Raw genomic sequence first — 20,383 nt, forward strand, 5'->3', positions numbered from 1 at the left:
ACGCTTATCACTCGTTCTAGTCTCTCCTCCATTTTTGTGAGTCTCTTCCGAAGCTTTTCAACGGTGTAGTACGACGTCCGCTGGGGGCGTATTGTGTATTACGGAGCAGATTTCAACTGCCAGTGTGAAGGCGGCGTTATTATAGGTGTACACGTGATTCAGGTACTCACCGATAGGGTGTGTGAGACACAGCTTTGGATCAACTTAGCTAGTTGATTCACAACACTACATAACGGGTTGTCACTCTGCGTGTGTTTCGCGCTGGATGACGGTGGTGCTGAGCGGTGCAGGTACCGGCAGGTACAGAGGAGAAGTAGAAGAAGAGAAGAGGATCATACCATTTTCTGAGCGGGGATGTTTTCATTTTCATCCTTAACACATACATTTTAAACCACAAACTACGGAGTATGTTTTGGACATTATTTAACCTTGTCAAAGACGAACAAAAATGTTAGAATAACAACATTTCTTACTCCAAGTTTTAGGGGTGCTGAGCCCCTTTTTAGGGGTGCTAGCACCCCTAAAAAGGGGCTAGCCTCGCCCTTGCTGCACTGTACATTTTATTCTTGTCTTTTAATGATCTTAAATTGTTGTTAATTGTTTTAATGCTTTGAAACTGTTTTTAATTGTTTTCCAACTGTTTTTAATGTTTCATGTTTCATGTAAAGCACTTTGAATTGCCTTGTTGCTGAAATGTGCTGTACAAATAAAGCTGCCTTGCCTTGCCTTGCCTTCTCTCCTCAAATGTTCTCAGAAACACGTTTTTTCGGTGAGCTATTTTAGTCCGATATGAGATCGGATTCTGAACGAGTCGCCGTGACAGTCTGGCTTTGAATTTCCGGAGAAACCAGACCCCCACGTGACTCATTCGTCCAATCAGCTGCTGGTTTTCATTTTTTTGGGGCGACAATACAGATTATCGCCGCCTGCTGTCATGGAGACGTATTAGGTCTCGTCTCTTCGGTGAGTTTCTGAGGAACTTTTTGGACCGACTCGGGGAGATTGATCGGTCACACTGGCTTTACTGCCGATGGTCGGCCGTCTGGTTGGTGTGTCACTGGCTTTTAGGTGCAGCACCTGAGCCGTTTTAAGTAAATTTAATGTGAAGTCAATGTGAGCATCAAAACTAACTAAAAGTCTTGTCTCAGATCTAATGATTGTAGTCGGACTTCTTAGCAAGTTTTGTCTTTAATCTTTCTGTGTGTTATTTATTTATTATCTGATCTATCTTTTCCAACGTTTAAGACACACATATAGGGATAAAAATGGTCCAACATTATGCAAAATTGCATATTTTTTAATTGAAAAACGGAAACTTATGAACGCTAAACTCCCCGCCACCGAATATTTGCACCTCCAGTCTTCCACAAAACCTGGAACAAACACTGACAAGACAGAAAAGTGAGATTGATTCTCAGTCTTGGCTCCATTAGTCAAAATATCATTTTATTTTGATAATCTGCTCCTGGTGCAGCCCTTCCTCCCAGTGTCGTCGTTCTATTCATTGACAGGACTGATATGGTCAGCTCTTTTATTCTCTAACTAAATCTACAAATATGGAACTGCATCACTATGAGCTGGCACTCCTCCAACAGGATTGTTTTGTTACTTAAAGCGCCCATATTCTGCTCATTTTCAGGTTCATAATTGTATTTTAAGGTTGTACCAGAATAGGTTTACATGGTTTAATTATCAAAAAACATGTTTTAGTTGTACTACCTGTCCTCTTTTATCTTCTTCTTCTTCTTTTCATTTTTTTGTACTATCCTTTGTACTCGCAGTAGCAGCTCAGATGTAGAGCATGTCAGCTAGCTAACTCTAGAGACAGTAAAAGAAAGCCTGTTTCTCCAACTTTGGTCAGTTACAAGGCAGGATCAGCTGGGAGACTTATTCTAAACCAGGGAGCACATGGAAGTAGTTCTTTTGGTAGATGATGGTGAACTAGTGTGTGCTGTAGCAGTGCTTTGCTATTGAGAAAGAGGTAGTATGCTAGCATTAGCATGCTAGAGCTAGCATGCTAACTGTTGCGGTTAGCCAGCTCGTTTCGGCTAGTGACGTAGAAAGCCGTGCAGATGTTGACCAGCTCACCCAGAGACTGAAGGCAGGACACATTCAGAAACCAGATCTCACTCAGAACACCATGGAAGGTTTTTTCAAAGTGTGTATGCGTGTTGAAGCACCAGAGACACAAAATAACACCCCAAATCACCAGAAAAACTGATTTTTTTTTATAATATGGGCACTTTAATGACGACTCTACATTACACCGGCTTGGGAGACAGACAAAAGTTTGGCTAGCCGGCTCAACTGCAACCAAGAAAATGATAGAGATGTTCACAAGTCATTCTTGGAAGTCCAAGTCAAGTCTCAAGTCTTTGGCCATCTGATCTGTCCCTAATTCAAAGCATGTCCTGTAGCTACCATCCATACAGTACACTATCAAAATCAGTTGTGGTATAACTTTATGGGGTCTACTTAACACATCCCTCTAGCCCTCTGACCTGGTGAAATATTAACCTTAGTCTGTCACATCATATGGATACAACTAGAAAGATATAATCTGCCTGTTCCCAGCAACACTTAGCGATGGTTAGCTTGTTACCTGTGACGATATATACTAAATGTAACGTCTCTTTCACATTATACAGTGACTGACCCATCTGGGTGCATTTTGGGATGCCTGATGAAGTCCAATGTTGTTGATCCGGCATCATTTATCTTGGTGCCACACACCTTGCATGTAGCTGTTAGCTTACTGCCACTGTTTACCAAGTTATTGAAAGCTAAACTAATGACAAAAGGCACAACTCCGTGAGGCCTTGGTGTCACCATCGTCAATGCATTTGTTGAAATGTGAGTGTGCGTATATAAGGCATAACGCATGCGTTACGCTGTACATTATGTGAAAGGGACAGGGGACATGCAGCTCGTCATTCGTTTCCCCAACGTGTATGCGCCAATAAAAGAAAATGGTAATACATGAATACATTTAGATTTAAAAAGCAATAATCGCATTAAAAAACAGGATGTTTCCACTCGCTTTGTATTACAGTGTTTGGCGTATTTTTTAGACATAGTTGTGCTTGAGCTCTCTACAGCAAGGATTAACAAAGCCAAGTCATCGACTATAGACCTATGGAAAGGTACAGCAGCACAAGTATCGGTCCTAATGACCTCAGCATCACAAGAACGGGAGGAGAGGGACTAGGCAAGGTGCAGGTGTGTTTTCTGTTTGTTTGTTGTTGTTTTTTCCTCGGGACCGCAGAGGGTGGTGGGTGGGCGAGGGTTTTTGTTCTTGTTCAGTTTGTATTTCTCTGTTCTGTTCTGTATGTTTGCATTAGAGTTAACCCTAACCCTAACCTCTCTGGTGGTCTTCCTCTCTTTCTAACAGGACCCATCAGAGACCAGATCCTGCAAAACCTGAACCTGAAGCCAACTGTGTGTCCATGAAGAGGGTCCGGTCCATGAAGCCACCACTACTTTAAAAAACAAGGCGACCTGTAAGGGAGATTACAATGGAGAAAAGTGAGACGGAGCGAATGGAAAGGGAGGAGAGGAGAATTGAAATGGAGATGAGGAGACTGGAAATGGAGATGAAGAGACTGGAAATGGAGAGGAGAAGATTGAGGTGAGTTGTTGTGAAACCTCCAGCAAACTGGAAGTAGTGTTGTCTCATTGGGTGGTTGGTCATCTTGTAGAGGGTCTCTGTGTTTCCAGTCGTCCAGCTGAACTCTGAGGTTACATAAACACTACTACACTTTGGTTTTTAAATGGCGTTTTGAGACAAAAACAAGAGTTTTAGCTCCAGTAACAGAAGGTGGTAGTTTTGCTTTTAGTTGCAGAAGAGACTACAGAGGAAGAGCAGCCAGCAATGTCGAAAAATAACATGAGAGAGATATAGAAATAAACCCTGTGGTGCCTGTCTCAGAAGTGTAACATTTACTGCACAGTCAGCGATCTTGCCATTATAATATAATGTAGTAAACACTGTCTGCATGAAGTTTTGAAAACTGTAGCCACACTTGTGTTCTCTTTACCGGCATTGCTGTGACTCGCAGTGACTTTATCAAAGTTTAATCTCAACGAGAAATATCACGTTTTAATGTCGGCCCACAAGATCTGGTCAGACCTCTAATAAACAACCGGTTAGCTTCAAATCAGACTGGTTCAGGCTGGTACACTGGACTGGACTACTTCCTCCTGATTTAGTTTATTTATAAATGTTGAGATTAATTATCATAATAAAGTTTTGGCCCTATAGGAGGACAGAAGGATTAAATTTTACACATTCATCTCTCTGGTGGTCTTCCTCTCTTTCTAACAGGTCGGCCATGGCACCTGAACCTGAACCTGGACTTGGATCTGGACCTGAACCTGAACCTGAACCTGGACCCATCTGGTAAAAGAGCCCGATCGTTATCGGCTATTACTGAAAACGTGATCAAGTGCTCGGTGTCTTCTAGCCACCGAAAGAATTTCACAGGACGCAAAGTTGTCTGATTTTAATCCTCATGATGAAGTCTTGGCTCCATTAGAGGACTAACAAGATAACATTAATGCTAGAGTCTTTATCATGTTCCTGTTCTTTCAGGAAGACAATGAATGATAGAACAGGATGAGCAGAGAGCAGAAAGCATTCAGTGAAGAGCTCCAGACTTTATTTTCTGGTTGATAGCTTCAAGTTTCTCCAGCAGCTTCTGTTTCTGGAGATTACAAAGTAAATATCTCTCACTGGTGGTCTTCCTCTCTTTCTAACAGTACCATCATAAAAGCTGAAACTCATCAACTCATTATCAGGAGCCGGTCAAGAAGCCCACCACCATCTTCCAGAGGGCATCCAAAGCCAGTGTAAGTCAGCTTCAGTTACTTTATAACGTCAGCAACATTACAAAACATTTGAAATATCGTCATGTTTTAATATCAGCCCACAAGATCTGGTCAGACCTCTAATAAACGTCCAACTCTAGTTACCTCGTCCATCATTAACCAGAGATCTTTACCATGATGACAGAAGGGAGGTACTGCTTGTATCTCCTAACCCCTGCTCTACTTCCTCCTGATTTAGTTATAAATGTTGAGATTAATTCTCATAATAAAGTTTTGGCCCTATAGGAGGACAGAAGGATTACATTTTACACATTTCTCTCTCTGGTGGTCTTCCTCTCTTTCTAACAGGACCTTCAAGAGACCTGGACCTGGACCTGAACCTGAACCTGAACCTGAACCTGAACCTGGACCCAGCTGGTAAAAGAGCACGATCATTATCGGCCGATATTTACTAAAAACGTGATCAAGTGCTCAGCATTAATGTCTTCTAGCCGCCGAAAGAATTACACAGGACACACAGTTGTCTGATGTTAATTCTCATGATGAAGTCATGGCTCCATTAGAGGACTAACAAGATAACATTAGTGCTAGCAGGGCTCGAGAGTGCGACCAAAATTTTTAAGGGTGCGACTACGATTTTTCCTAGGTCGCACCGGTGCACCTAACGTCCTCGCATCCGCTGCCTCTCCACTAACGAAGCAGTGTCGTTTATATGGATATGGTTTAATGTTGCGTTACATGACCCGTTCCTTCTGGAAAGCCGTGCCTGTGTTTGGATCTCTCCTCCGTGCAGCCCCCCCCCATTCACTCACACACCGGCCGGCTCACCTGCAACATGGAGAGACACAGCGCCGCTGGTCCAAACTCCCGACATTTGTCTACAGTTTTAATTGTTATTAACACAGCTGTATATTGTTAAGTATGAGAGGGAAACCTGTATTGGTACCAGTGTTTCCGCTGGTAACTCTCTGTTAGCGCGGCCGCCACGGTGAAAAACACATTAGAAGTTATTGAATGGAACTACGGTAACTTCAGTTCGTTGAATAATACCGAGTATAGTGAGACGGAGCCTGCTGGACCTGGGCCAGAGATGTGACCCATGGCCACATTATCATAGTTCATAAAAATGCAGCGCTGTGACGATACAGACATTTCATAGCCTACACAAGACATGTGTAGCGCCGCTGACCCGCATTCGACCTGTGCAGGACCCGTTCATAATGAGTCAGCCATCACTATACATATGAATGTATATATATATATATATATACATATGAATGTATATGTATATATATATATATATATATATATATATATATAACATATGTATATATATATATATATATATATATATATATATAGATATATATATATATATATATATATATATATATATATATATATATATATATATATATATATATATGAATGTATATGGAGTGTGATAAAAAGGTGACCTTGAAATTGTGGCCTTAATGGTGACGCAAGGAAAAATGTAGGTGCACCTAAATTTTGTGTTGGTGCACCTAAATAAAAAAAGTTAGGCACACCAGTGCGACCAAGGCAAAAAGTTAGTCTGGAGCCCTGGCTAGAGTCTTCATAATGTTCCTGTTCTTTCAGAAAGACAATGAATGATAGAACAGGATGAGCAGAGAGCAGAAAGCATTCAGTGAAGAGCTTCAGACTTTATTTTCTGGTTGATAGCTTCTAGTTTCTCCAGCAGCTTCTGTTTCTGGAGATTAAAAAGTGGATTTACCTCTCTGGTGGTCTTCCTCTCTTTCTAACAGGACCTTCAAGGAGCTGGACTCTGATGATTCTGATTCTGAAACTGTGAATAAGAGGAGCCGGTCAAAGAGCCCAACGCTATTTTCCAGAGGACATCCGAAGGAAGAGGGAGTTTACTGTGTTACGTCAGCAACATTACCAGCAGGGTGGGACATTTTTGCTCAAGAGCCACAGTGGCTGGTTCAGGCTGGTGGTTGGTGGATGCCCAATTTTACCAGCCACTTTTTCTGGAATTCAAATTTACAAAAAGAAAGTGCACTGGCATATTTTCAATTGCTTTAATACATTCATTTTTTATTATTATGAATACATATTTTATTAATATAGGCAAATACAAAGTGATTGGGCCGGGAAGTCTTGGCTCCATTAGAGGACTAACAAGATAACATTAGTGCTAGAGTCTTTATAATGTTCCTGTTCTTTCAGAAAGACAATGAATGATAGAACAGGATGAGCAGAGAGCAGAAAGCATTCAGTGAAGAGCTCCAGACTTTATTTTCTGGTTGATAGCTTCTAGTTTCTCCAGCAGCTTCTGTTTCTGGAGATTAAAAAGTGGATTTACCTCTCTGGTGGTCTTCCTCTCTTTCTAACAGGACCTTCAAGGGACTGGACTCTGTTGATTCTGAAACTGTGAATAAGAGGAGCCGGTCAAAGAGCCCAACGCTATTTTCCAGAGGACATCCGAAGGAAGAGGGAGTTTACTTTGTATCATCAGGACCATTACCAGCAGGGTGGGACATTAACTTTTTTGCCCACCAGCCACAGTGGTGGGCGACGTTGAACGTGCCGCCCCAGATGAAAAAAACAAAGGCACACTTGTGTACTTGCAATAGAGAGGTGAAGTCCCGCCCCTTCTGGTGGACCTCATGGGACCTTAAAGGGGTGATAGAATGATTATATAGAGTATTTCACACTGTTCCTTATGGTCTCCTAATGGGATATGTAACATTGGTTGGGCTGAAAATGGCCTGGTTGATATTTTATTGGCCCTTATGCATCCCTGTGTTTTGGCTCTATTTGTAACAAGAGCTTTTCTTCCAAATATGGTATGCTCGTGAATATTTAGATGAGCTGCGCGCTGATTGGTTGAGCGAATCCCCAATACACATACATTAGAGAAGCGACAGAATCTCATATTCCAGACACTGCAATGTTTCATTACCAAATTCACTTCTGAGACTTTTTTATGTGAGAAATCAACTATATAAAGCTCAAATATGGGCCGTTTTACGAAAATTGATGGTTAATTGCAAATATGGTAAGACTGTGTGTCGGACTTCAGCGGCGGTGCTGCTGCCTCGCCGCACGGCCTGCCTTCCTTCACAGACCCCGGCCTGCTGTGAGCTCTGTTAGGCTGGCAGCCCTGACAGAGCTCCAGGGCCTGCAGCTCCCCTCTTCCTGCGAGCTAAACGGCCCGTTGTGTGAGAGTGAGAGCGCGGTCAGCGAGCTTGTTACACCAGCAATCTCTTACCACATGTTACACACAATGTCACGCCACTTAGCTATACAACATATACCTAAATGTATATAAAACTTACAACGGTGTCCGATTTCAAGTTAATATTTGTGAAGTTTAGCTAGGTGTTTCGTTAGCTGCGACTGTCCCTTCAATCCTATCTATGTGTAGCTACAAATCACTGATAGCTTCATTTTTGGTCGTAATTCGAGTATATTTACAGTTTGAATTTCGTCACGCCAGTTATACAACATAACTAAATGTTTTATAAAGCTAACAACGGTGTCCGATTTCACGTTAATGAATATTTGTGAACTGTAAGGGTTTCGTTAGCTATGACTGTCCCTACAATCCTGTGTACAGATTGCGGCTAGTTAGCTTCAGTTTTGGTCGTAATTCGAGTATATTTACGGTTAGAATTTCGTCACGCCAGTTATACACATCTAACTAAATGTCTTATAAAGCTAACAAAGGTGTCCGATTTCAAGTTAATGAATATTTGTGAGCTGTAAGGGTTTCGTTAGCTAGCTGCGATAGTCCCTACAATCCTATGTGTACAAGTTTGCGGCTAGTAAGCTAGCTTCATGTTTGGTCGTAATTCGAGTATATTTACGGTTAGAATTTCGTCACGCCACTTACACTTCTAACTAAATGTCTTATAAAGCTAACAACGGTGTCCGATTTCAAGTTAATGAATATTTGTGAGCTGTAAGGGTTTCGTTAGCTGCGACTGTCCCTTCAATCCTAGCTGTGTGTAGCTACAAATCACGGATAGTTAGCTTCATTTTTGGCGTAGCTAATTCTGAGTATACAGTTTGAATTTCGTCAAGCCAGTTATACAACATCTAACTAAATGTTTTATAAAGCTAACAACGGTGTCCGATTTCAAGTTAATGCATTTTTGTGAATTCCAGATTAATTCTAAGCTCTAGCTATAGCTAGCCTCCTCTAGCTATAGCTCCATCCAGCCGCAGGCTCTATCAATGAGACTCGCGGACAAGAGGCGTGTATTTCACCGATCGTTTGTTTAAATAACTCGACACATTATAATTACACACATTATAAGATTAACTGGAACCTGTGGTAAGAGATTGCTGGCGTAACAAGCTCGCTGACCGTGCTCTCACTCACACACACCTGGCATTAGGAAGAGGGGAGCTGGAGGCCCTGGAGCTCCGTCAGCGTTAATAATCCATTATCCAAAAACCGGTGACTTTGCGCGGGTATGGAGTGCTGTGGGCTGCTAGCCCTAACGGAGCTCCATCTACCTCAGAGCAGGCCGGGGTGTGTGAAGGAAGGCAGGCGGGGCGGCGAGGCAGCAACACAGGCAGCACCGGCGCTGAACTCCAACACACAGTCGGACAAAATTTGCAATTAGCCATCCATTTTCGTAAAACGGCCCATATTTGAGCTTTACATAGTTGATTTCTCGCATGAAAAAGTTTCAGAAGTGAATTTTGTAATGGAATAGCAGAGATCTGCGCGACCTAGATTCAGAAGACTACCTGATCTCAGGTCAGTTGTGTAGCCTATGTAAATGTTCTACCTGATCTCAGATCAGTTGTGTAGTATGTAAATGTTCTACCTGATCTCAGGTCAGTTGTGTAGCCTATGTAAATGTTCTACCTGATCTCAGATCAGTTGTGTAGTATGTAAATGTTCTACCTGATCTCAGATCAGTTGTGTAGTATGTAAATGTTCTACCTGATCTCAGGTCAGTTGTGTAGTATGTAAATGTTCTACCTGATCTCAGGTCAGTTGTGTAGCCTATGTAAATGTACTACCTGATCTCAGGTCAGTTGTGTAGCCTATGTAAATGTTCTACCTGATCTCAGGTCAGTTGTGTAGCCTATGTAAATGTTCTACCTGATCTCAGGTCAGTTGTGTAGCCTATGTAAATGTACTACCTGATCTCAGGTCAGTTGTGTAGCCTATGTAAATGTACTACCTGATCTCAGATCAGTTGTGTAGCCTATGTAAATGTTCTACCTGATCTCAGGTCAGTTGTGTAGTATGTAAATGTACTACCTGATCTCAGGTCAGTTGTGTAGCCTATGTAAATGTACTACCTGATCTCAGGTCAGTTGTGTAGCCTATGTAAATGTTCTACCTGATCTCAGGTCAGTTGTGTAGCCTATGTAAATGTTCTACCTGATCTCAGGTCAGTTGTGTAGCCTATGTAAATGTACTACCTGATCTCAGGTCAGTTGTGTAGCCTATGTAAATGTTCTACCTGATCTCAGGTCAGTTGTGTAGCCTATGTAAATGTTCTACCTGATCTCAGGTCAGTTGTGTAGCCTATGTAAATGTACTACCTGATCTCAGGTCAGTTGTGTAGCCTATGTAAATGTACTACCTGATCTCAGGTCAGTTGTGTAGCCTATGTAAATGTACTACCTGATCTCAGGTCAGTTGTGTAGCCTATGTAAATGTACCTAGATCTCAGGTCAGTTGTGTAGCCTATGTAAATGTACTACCTGATCTCAGGTCAGTTGTGTAGTATGTAAATGTTCTACCTGATCTCAGGTCAGTTGTGTAGCCTATGTAAATGTACTACCTGATCTCAGATCAGTTGTGTAGCCTATGTAAATGTACTACCTGATCTCAGATCAGTTGTGTAGCCGTATGTAAATGTTCTACCTGATCTCAGGTCAGTTGTGTAGTATGTAAAATGTACTACCTGATCTCAGGTCAGTTGTGTAGCGCCTATGTAAATGTTCTACCTGATCTCAGGTCAGTTGTGTAGCCTATGTAAATGTTCTACCTGATCTCAGGTCAGTTGTGCGCCTATGTAAATGTTCTACCTGATCTCAGGTCAGTTGTGTAGCCTATGCAAATGTACTACCTGATCTCAGGTCAGTTGTGTAGCCTATGTAAATGTACTACCTGATCTCAGGTCAGTTGTGTAGCCTATGTAAATGTTCTACCTGATCTCAGGTCAGTTGTGTAGCCTATGTAAATGTTCTACCTGATCTCAGGTCAGTTGTGTAGCCTATATGTAAATGTACTACCTGATCTCAGGTCAGTTGTGTAGCCTATGTAAATGTACTACCTGATCTCAGGTCAGTTGTGTAGCCTATGTAAAATGTACTACCTGATCTCAGGTCAGTTGTGTAGCCTATGTAAATGTACTACCTGATCTCAGGTCAGTTGTGTAGCCTATGTAAATACTCTACCTGATCTCAGGTCAGTTGTGTAGCCTATGTAAAATGTACTACCTGATCTCAGGTCAGTTGTGTAGCCTATGTAAATGTTCTACCTGATCTCAGGTCAGTTGTGTAGCCTATGTAAATGTACTACCTGATCTCAGGTCAGTTGTGTAGCCTATGTAAATGTACTACCTGATCTCAGGTCAGTTGTGTAGCCTATGTAAATGTTCTACCTGATCTCAGGTCAGTTGTGTAGCGTACGTAAATGTACTACCTGATCTTAGGTCAGTTGTGTAGTATGTAAATGTACTACCTGATCTCAGGTCAGTTGTGTAGCCTATGTAAATGTTCTACCTGATCTCAGGTCAGTTGTGTAGCCTATGTAAATGTTCTACCTGATCTCAGGTCAGTTGTGTAGCCTATGCAAATGTACTACCTGATCTCAGGTCAGTTGTGTAGCCTATGTAAATGTTCTACCTGATCTCAGGTCAGTTGTGTAGCCTATGTAAATGTACTACCTGATCTCAGGTCAGTTGTGTAGCCTATGTAAATGTACTACCTGATCTCAGGTCAGTTGTGTAGCCTATGTAAATGTTCTACCTGATCTCAGGTCAGTTGTGTAGCCTATGTAAATGTTGGGGCGTGACCGTTCTCTTAATACACCCATGGGCTGACAAAGGTTCCGGTTTTTGGGAGGTTGACGTCAACTTCCAGCTTTGTTGAGATTCGCCCGTTTTCAGCGGCAGTTTCAAAATATGAGATTTTCATAGTAAAGGGGTGTCAGTGGGACTTTGAGCTTCTATGTATGTCCTATTTACCCACCGAACTGTCGTTATTCAACTATGACAGGGTAAAATCGGTTTTGCATTCTATCACCCCTTTAAAGGATAATTCTGGCGCAAAACGAACCTAGGTGTTTTTAACTGATGTGTACCTGCTCTGTCTCTCTCTGGGACATGTTTTCATGCTAATCGAATGAGCTTGGAGCTTTGACGAGGCTACCGCGGACCGCTGGTTAGCTTACAACGCTAGTATTTGGGGCATAGGGACACTCAAATTAAATCGTTATTTAATACCACTAAAAAGGCTCAAAATATCACCACACGTTAACGTTAGCATAATGAGGGTCCCTAAATGTGAACCGAAGCATTGACAACATTGTAAGTGTACAGATAAATTTATTAAAAAATATAGATTATAAAGACAGTCGAGTTCATGTTTACTTGCTGGAGTCATCTTGGAAACCAGTCATGACTAGTCGAAAAACGAGCGCCGTGGAAATTCCCATACTGTCTCTGGAGATTCCACGTTGCACGGCGTTAAAGTAAACATGAACGCGACTGTCTTTATAATCTATCTTTTTTAATAAACTATCTGTACACTTACAATGTTGTCAATGCTGCTTGATTCATTTAAAGACCTAACTCTTACCGTGGCGTAATATTCCGAACCTTTGTGGTGTTAAATAACGATTTAAAGCTGCAGTAGGTAAGATTGTGAAGAGCCAGGACTTTGCCAACAGATTTGAACATCGACAACTTCTCAGTCCCTCCTCCCTTTCTGCTGCAGCCCAAACCGTCTCCTAAGCCCCTCCCACACAACGGAGGTTGACAGAACTGCCGGCCGGCATGTCAGACAGACAACATCTTCAATAACTAAACACTAACACAACGTTAGCTTTACTCACCAACAGTAAAACGATGCTAACTAGCAGGCTACCCTACAGCATCATATACGAGCCCGACCACTGTGCTAACGCGTTACTATCATTCTCACCAACGTAGCTTTTGGACGGATTTTGACTACTAATAACCAAGTGAAATAATATATCACTCATGGTAATTATGTTACCTGTTGAGAGGAAATGTGTCTGTCATCGCATCTTCTGATCTTTAAAATCCTGCAGCCATGCCACCTCTGAAAAGCCTCTCCATTATTCACGGAGTTTTGGAAAACCTTTCCGGCGCCGGCTGAGGGGAGAGGAACGCTATATATGCGTGTGCCTGAGCAGTGATTGACAGGCAGATAGACCACCCCCTTGTGGCCCTTGATTGGAGAAAATCGAAGCGAAGAGCGGTAGAATTTTGCCAATGGCACTACAGGCTGTAGGAGGTGCCAGAGGAGCTGTCTTTTTTTTTTTTTTTACATAATTCATGTAGTTCTACTGGATCATAGGGTCAGTTTCAGCAAATATGACAAAGAAAGTTAGTTTTATAAGACTTACCTACTGCATCTTTAATTTGAGTGTCCCTATGCCCCAAATATTAGCATTGTAAGCTAACCAGCGGTCTGCAGTATCCTCGTCAAAGCTCCAAACTCATTGGGTTAGCATGAAAACATGTCCCAGAGAGCGACAGACTAGGTGCACATCAGTTAATAACCCCTAGGTTCGTTTTGCGACGGAATTGTCCTTTAATTCAGAAAGAATCTGAACGGAAGTGAACGGGCAGAGACAAATTCATTTTTGATCCCGTTTGAATTGAGCCATGGATTACACACACAATGTTCATCAGTTTAAATGACAATTTTTCAACTGAAGAAAGTCTCAGTTAGCCGTAGGTTTGGCTAGAGCTGGGCAATATATCGATATTATATTGATATCGTGATATGAGACTAGATATCGTCTTAGGTTTTGGATATCGTAATATCGTGATATGACATAAGTGTCTTTTCCTGGTTTTAAAGGCTGCATTACAGTAAAGTGATGTCATTGTCTGAACTTACCAGACTGTAACTGTTCTATTATTTGCCTTTACCCACTTAGTCATTATACATACATTACTGAAGATTATTTATCTAAAATCTCATTGTGAAGATGTTTTGTTAAAGCACCAATTGCAAACCCCAGAATATCGCCACATTATCGACATTGAGGTGTTAGGACATGAATATCGCGATATCTGATTTTCTCCATTTCGCCAAGGCCTAGGTTTGTCATATGACCACTTAGTTTAGTGTGAAACCGCTCAGTGAACTATATCTCTCGTCTCACACACCTATGCTCAACTTGCTCGCTAGCTAGCTTAGCTCTGTTCCACAACACATGTAACGTTATCTTAACTGCTGGTTTTATCCAGTCAAGTGATTCTCAGCAGATAAGCCAAAGAACGAAAGGTCCTCTGCTCATTAGAGTAACGTTACATCCCCGGTACGATACACACAGACATCGTAGCTTCAGCGAGACGTCATCCATGAGACATTGAAGTTTGTAGTCTTTCTAATTACGTATTTTCACCGTCTTATACTTCAGTAGTTTAATAATGAACTGACACTTTCTTCATTGGAAAAATTATCTTTTAAATTGACGAACATCATATATGTAATTCATGGATCAATTCAAAAGGGATCAAAAAAGAATTTGCCTCTCCCCGTTCACTACCTATCAAAAGATAGGTCCCATGGACAGGATGTAGAAGGGCGTGACTTCGGCTCTCTATTAGAAATTAGTCTGTCATTAGCAGATTTTCCCGTTCAGTATCGGCCCTTTATCAGCAGATATTGCTCATTCATGATCAACGATCAGTATCAGCGGCTAAAAACGTGATCGTGGCATCTCTAGAAAGAACAAACATCTTATCAAAGTCAAAACTCCACACTTAATAATAAAGTAGAAAAGTATTGTCCAACATTTCACAAGACACAAAGTTGTCTGATTTTAATCCTCATGATGAAGTCATGGCTCCATTAGAGGACTAAAAAGATAACATTAGTGCTAGAGTATTTATAATGCTCCTGTTCTCTCAGAAAGACAATGAATGATAGAACAGGATGAGCAGAAAGCAGAAAGCATTCACTGAAGAGCTCCAGACTTTATTTTCTGGTTGATAGCTTCTAGTTTCTCCAGCAGCTTCTGTTTCTGGAGATTACAAAGTAAATTTCTCTCTCTGGTGGTCTTCCTCTCTTTCTAACAGGACCTTTAAGGGACCTGAACCTGTCATTGGGAGGGCGTCCATCAAGAGGAGCTGGTCAAAGAGCCCACCGCTATATTTCAAAGGACGTCCAAAGTTTGAGTAAGTCAGCTTCAGTTACTTTATAACGTCAGCAACTTTACAAAACATTTGAAAGAACAAGGAAAGCCCCCCGGCATTGATCAACCGCCGATAATTATCTGCCGATATTTACTAAAAACGTGATCAAGTGCTCGGCATTAATGTCTTCTAGCTGCTGAAAAATTACTACACACACGCCGAGAGCAACAACCACACACCTGTTCCTAATTGGCTGTTGGTCATCTTACTTTAAAAAATGTATTAGTTACAGTTACAAATTACTTCTCCCAAAAAGTAATTGAGTTAGTAACTCAGTTACTACATTGTAAAAGTAATTACTTACTCAGCAAAGTAACTGTGATGTTATTTTTTATGTTCTATAATGCTATTACGTTATATAACATATAACATAACATTTAACTTCAAACATGTTTATATTAACTGATTGAAGAATAAAAACACTATATACAGTATCACCTGTTGCTGACCCGAGTGGCTCAGTCTCCTTCCTGGAGCTCACGCTAGCTGCATTTGGGCTCGGGCTTGGGTTAGCAGCAGCAGCAAGTGTCCCGTTAGCATGTGTTGCTGTGAGGGGCTTCATAAGATTGGAGTTGCTTGAGGCAGACGTGGATAAAGTCTTTTTTTCCTGGGCATAGCGTGCGTGTTACATAAACATTCTCGCCTTTAATTTCAATGAGCGAGAAGTAGTGCCGGTACTTCCAGTTCGAGAACGCTACCTTTGAATGTCCCTGGCTCGTCGTTATTGTCGCTGTCTTGTGTTTAGTGGTAGTCGGAGCGTGCAGTGAGACAGCGTGAGCAGGGCATCCACCCACCCAGCCAATCATCATCGCATTTGCAACTGTGTCATCCCCCCCCCCCCGCTCCCTGTAGCCAAAGCCTGACACCTCGCAGCGCTTCATTCAACCAAATTGTAGTAACGCGCCACTTTACATTCTCAGTAACGATAACGGCGTTGCAACGATGGGAAAAGTAGTTAATTAGAATACTCCGTTACTGAAAAATTAACACCGTTAGTAACGCTATTACTCCCAACACTGTTCATGTGTAGTGAAGTACTTCTTTCTCACGCTAGTCTGAATATAATTCAATGTATTACGACTACAAATGAGACCAACATGCAATTTAAATTGCAGCCAATCAGCTTTAATGTTATTGGTGCGAGTCTCTTTCAGATTGTACCACAGACATAAAACAGATTTTATTCTTTAGGTATGTGGAAGTGCAAGTTTATATATACTTGGCTTGAAGGCTACTATCCTACTGCAATTAAACCCCCTATGAATAACCTCACCATGACACTAGGACATTATCATGTGGAATACAGTAAAGGGATTTAACACAAGGCTTAACAGAGTTTCAATACACTATTGCAGAGACATGCTTAAAATATAATTTATTTCAATAAACACTCTTCAACCAAAATCAGTACAGAAAATAACATGACATGTCGACAGTTCGTAAATGAGTCTACATTGAAGGCCATTCAGTATTTGCTGTCCACAGCTGCTTTATATTGGATAACAAGTTTCTGCTTCATTTGATTAAATCCCGGCAGCATCTAAACCCAGCTGACTGATATGGTGATAAGTCTGAAGCCTCTGAAGAGCGTAGTGCCTTTCTGCACATACAGACCCTTACACACATCAGACTTGTCAGTTATAACTCAAAATTCAGATTTTTTTTGTGAAGGAGACGTCAAGTTCCCACGGCTCATCATAGCCTCTTATAGAATATAATGCCTTTTATTGTCATTATACTCATGTGTAACGAGATTGAAAGCAACTTCTTTTTCAGTGTCAACAAGTACGTAAGAGAAATGTACAACATGGAATTCAAATAAGTAGTGCAAAAGAAAAAAAGGGGAGTAAGGTGCATAGTTCTGAGACGCTATATATATATATACAGTATGTATGTATGTATGTATGTATGTATGTATGTATGTATGTATGTATATATATATATATATATATGTATGTATGTATAGCGTATATATACGCTAGTGCTAGTGCATCCAATCAGCTACGAGGAATCATTGTCCAATATGTACCTTCCTTTTCCGATTTGGGTCTCATCAAATGTCTTATTTGTTTTGTGAAATGTTTAAGTGTTTCTTGAAATGCTTTGTGTTTTGACCTTCTGTGTGGACAGACATGATGTGAGCTAATTTGTCCTGATTCCTCCTCAGAGTGGCTCAGGAGATCTCAGAGGTTCCCAGTGGTCAGTCTGCCCAGCAGCATCAATCACTCCTGGACTCCATATTTATGGTCTGTACATGTACACCAACTACTTTTACATCTATTCAGTTCACAATCATCTCCATGCTGCACTTTTCAGGCCAATGGGATGTCAGTCTGTCCAACATGGATCTGATGTTTGCTTCCATGATTTCAGTTTGATTGAGTCATTCATATAATCTTCTGTTCCAGCTGCTGGAGGAAAACATTGTCACTTTTGTGAAGAACGAGCTGAAGAAGATCCAAAAGGTTCTGGGTCCAGATTACCCAGAATGCTCAGAAAGTCAGAGGGAGGATGAGGAGGAAGAGCAGAGGAGCAGCAGTGAGGCATTTCTGAAGATCACACTGGACTTCCTGAGGAGAATGAAGCAGGACGAGCTGGCTGACCGTCTGCAGAACAGTAAGAGGATTTCTCTAAAGATTGACCAAAATGTGTTCCTGTTTATTTTCTAAATTACTTACTGATCTTCTTTGTTCTGTATTCATTCAGGAAGTCTTGCTGCAGGTGGTAAGCGAAAACTCAAATCTAAGCTGCAGAAGATGTTCCACCGTGTGTTTGAGGGGATTGCTGAAGCAGGAAACCCAACCCCTCTGAATCAGATGTTCACAGAGATCTACATCACAAAGGGAGGAACTGCAGAGGTCAATGTTGAACATGAGGTCAGACAGATTGAAACAGCATCCAGGAAACCAGTCAGACCAGAAACAACAATCAGACAAGAAAACATCTTTAAAACTCCACCTGGAAGAGATGAACCAATCAGAACAGTAATGACTAAGGGAGTGGCTGGCATCGGGAAAACAGTCTTAACACAGAAGTTCACTCTGGACTGGGCTGAAGACAAAGCCAACCAGGACATTCAGTTTGCATTTCTATTCACCTTCAGCAAGCTGAATGTGCTGAAAGAGGAAATGTTCAGCTTGGTGGAACTTGTTGATTACTTTTTCTTTGAAACCAAAGAAGCAGGAATCTGCAGGTTTGAAGAGGTTGTGTTCATCTTTGATGGTCTGGATCAGTGTCGACTTCCTCTGGACTTCCACAACACTGAGATCCTGACTGATGTTACAGAGTCCACCTCAGTGGGTGTGCTGCTGACAAACCTTATCAGGGGGAATCTGCTTCCCTCTGCTCGCCTCTGGATAACCACACGACCTACAGCAGCCAATCAGATCCCTCCTGGGTGTGTTGACATGGTTACAGAGATCAGAGGGTTCGCTGACATTCAGAAGGAGGAGTACTTCAGGAAGAGATTCAGAGATGAGGATCAGGCCAGTAGAATCATCTCCCACATCAAGACATCACAAAGCCTCCACACCATGTGTCACATCCCAGTCTTCTGCTGGATCACTGCTACAGTTCTGGAAGACGTGTTGAAGACCAGAGAGGGAGGAGAGCTTCCCAAGACCCTGACTGAGATGTACATCCACTTCCTGGTGGTTCAGTCCAAAGTGAAGAACATCAAGTATGATGGAGGAGCGGAGACAGATACAGAGACCAGGAAGATGATCGAGTCTCTGGGAAAACTGGCTTTTGAGCAACTGCAGAAAGGCAACCTGATCTTCTATGAATCAGACCTGACAGAGTGTGGCATTGATACCACAGCAGCCTTAGTGTACTCAGGAGTATCCACACAGATCTTTAAAGAGGTGAGTGGACTGTACCAGGATAAGGTGTTCAGCTTCGTCCATCTGAGTATTCAGGAGTTTCTGGCTGCTCTTCATGTCCATCTGACATTCACCAATTCTGGATTCGACCTGCTGGCAGGTAAACACACAACATCAACAGGTTTCTACCAGAGTGCTGTGGACAAGGCCTTACAGAGTCCAAATGGACACCTGGACTTGTTCCCCTGCTTCCTCCTGGGTCTTTCACTGGAGACCAATCAGAATCTCCTACGAGGCCTGCTGACACAGACAGGAAGGAGCTCACAGACTAATCAGGAAACCATTGAGTACATCAAGAAGAAGATCAGTGAGAATCTGTCTGCAGAGAGAAGCATCAATCTGTTCCACTGTCTGAATGAACTGAATGATCATTCTCTAGTGGAGAAGATCCAACAGTCCATGAGATCAGGAAGTCTCTCCGCAGATGAACTGTCTCCTGCTCAGTGGTCAGCTCTGGTCTTCATCTTACTGTCATCAGAAGATGCTCTGGACATGTTTGACCTAAAGAAATACTCTGCTTCAGAGAATGCTCTTCTGATGCTGCTGCCAGTGGTCAAAGCCTCCAACAAAGCTCTGTAAGTGGGATTTATTCATCATTAAATACTCTGATATCTTTCAACAGGAGTTAAAATAAATAACCGGTATCCTTCCTTTTGTCTCTCCAGGCTGAGTGGCTGTAATCTGTCAGAGAGAAGCTGTGAAGCTCTGTCCTCAGTTCTCAGCTCCCAGTCCTCTAGTCTGAGAGAGTTGGACCTGAGTAACAACAACCTGCAGGATTCAGGAGGGAAGCTGATCTCTGTTGGACTGAAGAGTCCTCACTGCACACTGGAGACTCTCAGGTCAAATCAAGAACAGACTCTTTGAAAACACAGTAATGAAAAATACTTTGGAAACTTTCAAAACATGAATGTTTCCAAAGTATTTTATTCTGATTTAGAATCACCTCATAAAGAATGAAATATGAACTGTGGCTGAGATCCAGAAATATTTATATTTTAATATGACTAAAATATAAATTTGATTACTAGATGTTTGTTTTTTCCTGATTATACAACAAGTAGATCCAACCAGACAATCTGATTGGTCAACTAGACATTTAGAACATACTCAAATCATCATGACAGCACACCCAGAGCTATTTGAGTACACCGGGTGCATCACATCAAATATTATTGCGCCATTTACTGGGCAACATTGAAACTTCCAGGGCTGAATCAAAAAACAGTAATGTTAGCCTACAACATGCAATGGATAATT

General features: G+C 41.7%; 1 protein-coding gene and 1 long non-coding RNA gene across 2 annotated transcripts in view; both read left to right on the forward strand.

Annotated features, from left to right (window-relative positions):
- Positions 1–4,358: 4,358 nt before the first annotated feature.
- On the forward strand, positions 4,359–5,216 carry LOC120554707. Its single transcript, XR_005638566.1, has 3 exons — positions 4,359–4,399; positions 4,759–4,848; positions 5,176–5,216. It is a non-coding gene; the product is annotated as an uncharacterized LOC120554707 (long non-coding RNA).
- LOC120554772 (NACHT, LRR and PYD domains-containing protein 3-like) overlaps positions 5,214–20,383 on the forward strand; it is a 36,839-nt gene continuing 21,669 nt past the window's right edge. The window contains exons 1-8 of the mRNA XM_039793801.1: positions 5,214–5,244; positions 6,615–6,758; positions 7,206–7,343; positions 15,129–15,227; positions 17,413–17,491; positions 17,654–17,861; positions 17,952–19,701; positions 19,792–19,965. Of these exons, the coding sequence (XP_039649735.1) occupies positions 17,489–17,491; positions 17,654–17,861; positions 17,952–19,701; positions 19,792–19,965 (2,135 nt within the window). The 5' untranslated portion in view covers positions 5,214–5,244; positions 6,615–6,758; positions 7,206–7,343; positions 15,129–15,227; positions 17,413–17,488. The remainder of the gene's footprint in view (positions 5,245–6,614; positions 6,759–7,205; positions 7,344–15,128; positions 15,228–17,412; positions 17,492–17,653; positions 17,862–17,951; positions 19,702–19,791; positions 19,966–20,383) is intronic.

The sequence above is a fragment of the Perca fluviatilis genome, chromosome 24 (assembly GCF_010015445.1).
Source record: "Perca fluviatilis chromosome 24, GENO_Pfluv_1.0, whole genome shotgun sequence".
NCBI lineage: Eukaryota > Metazoa > Chordata > Actinopteri > Perciformes > Percidae > Perca > Perca fluviatilis.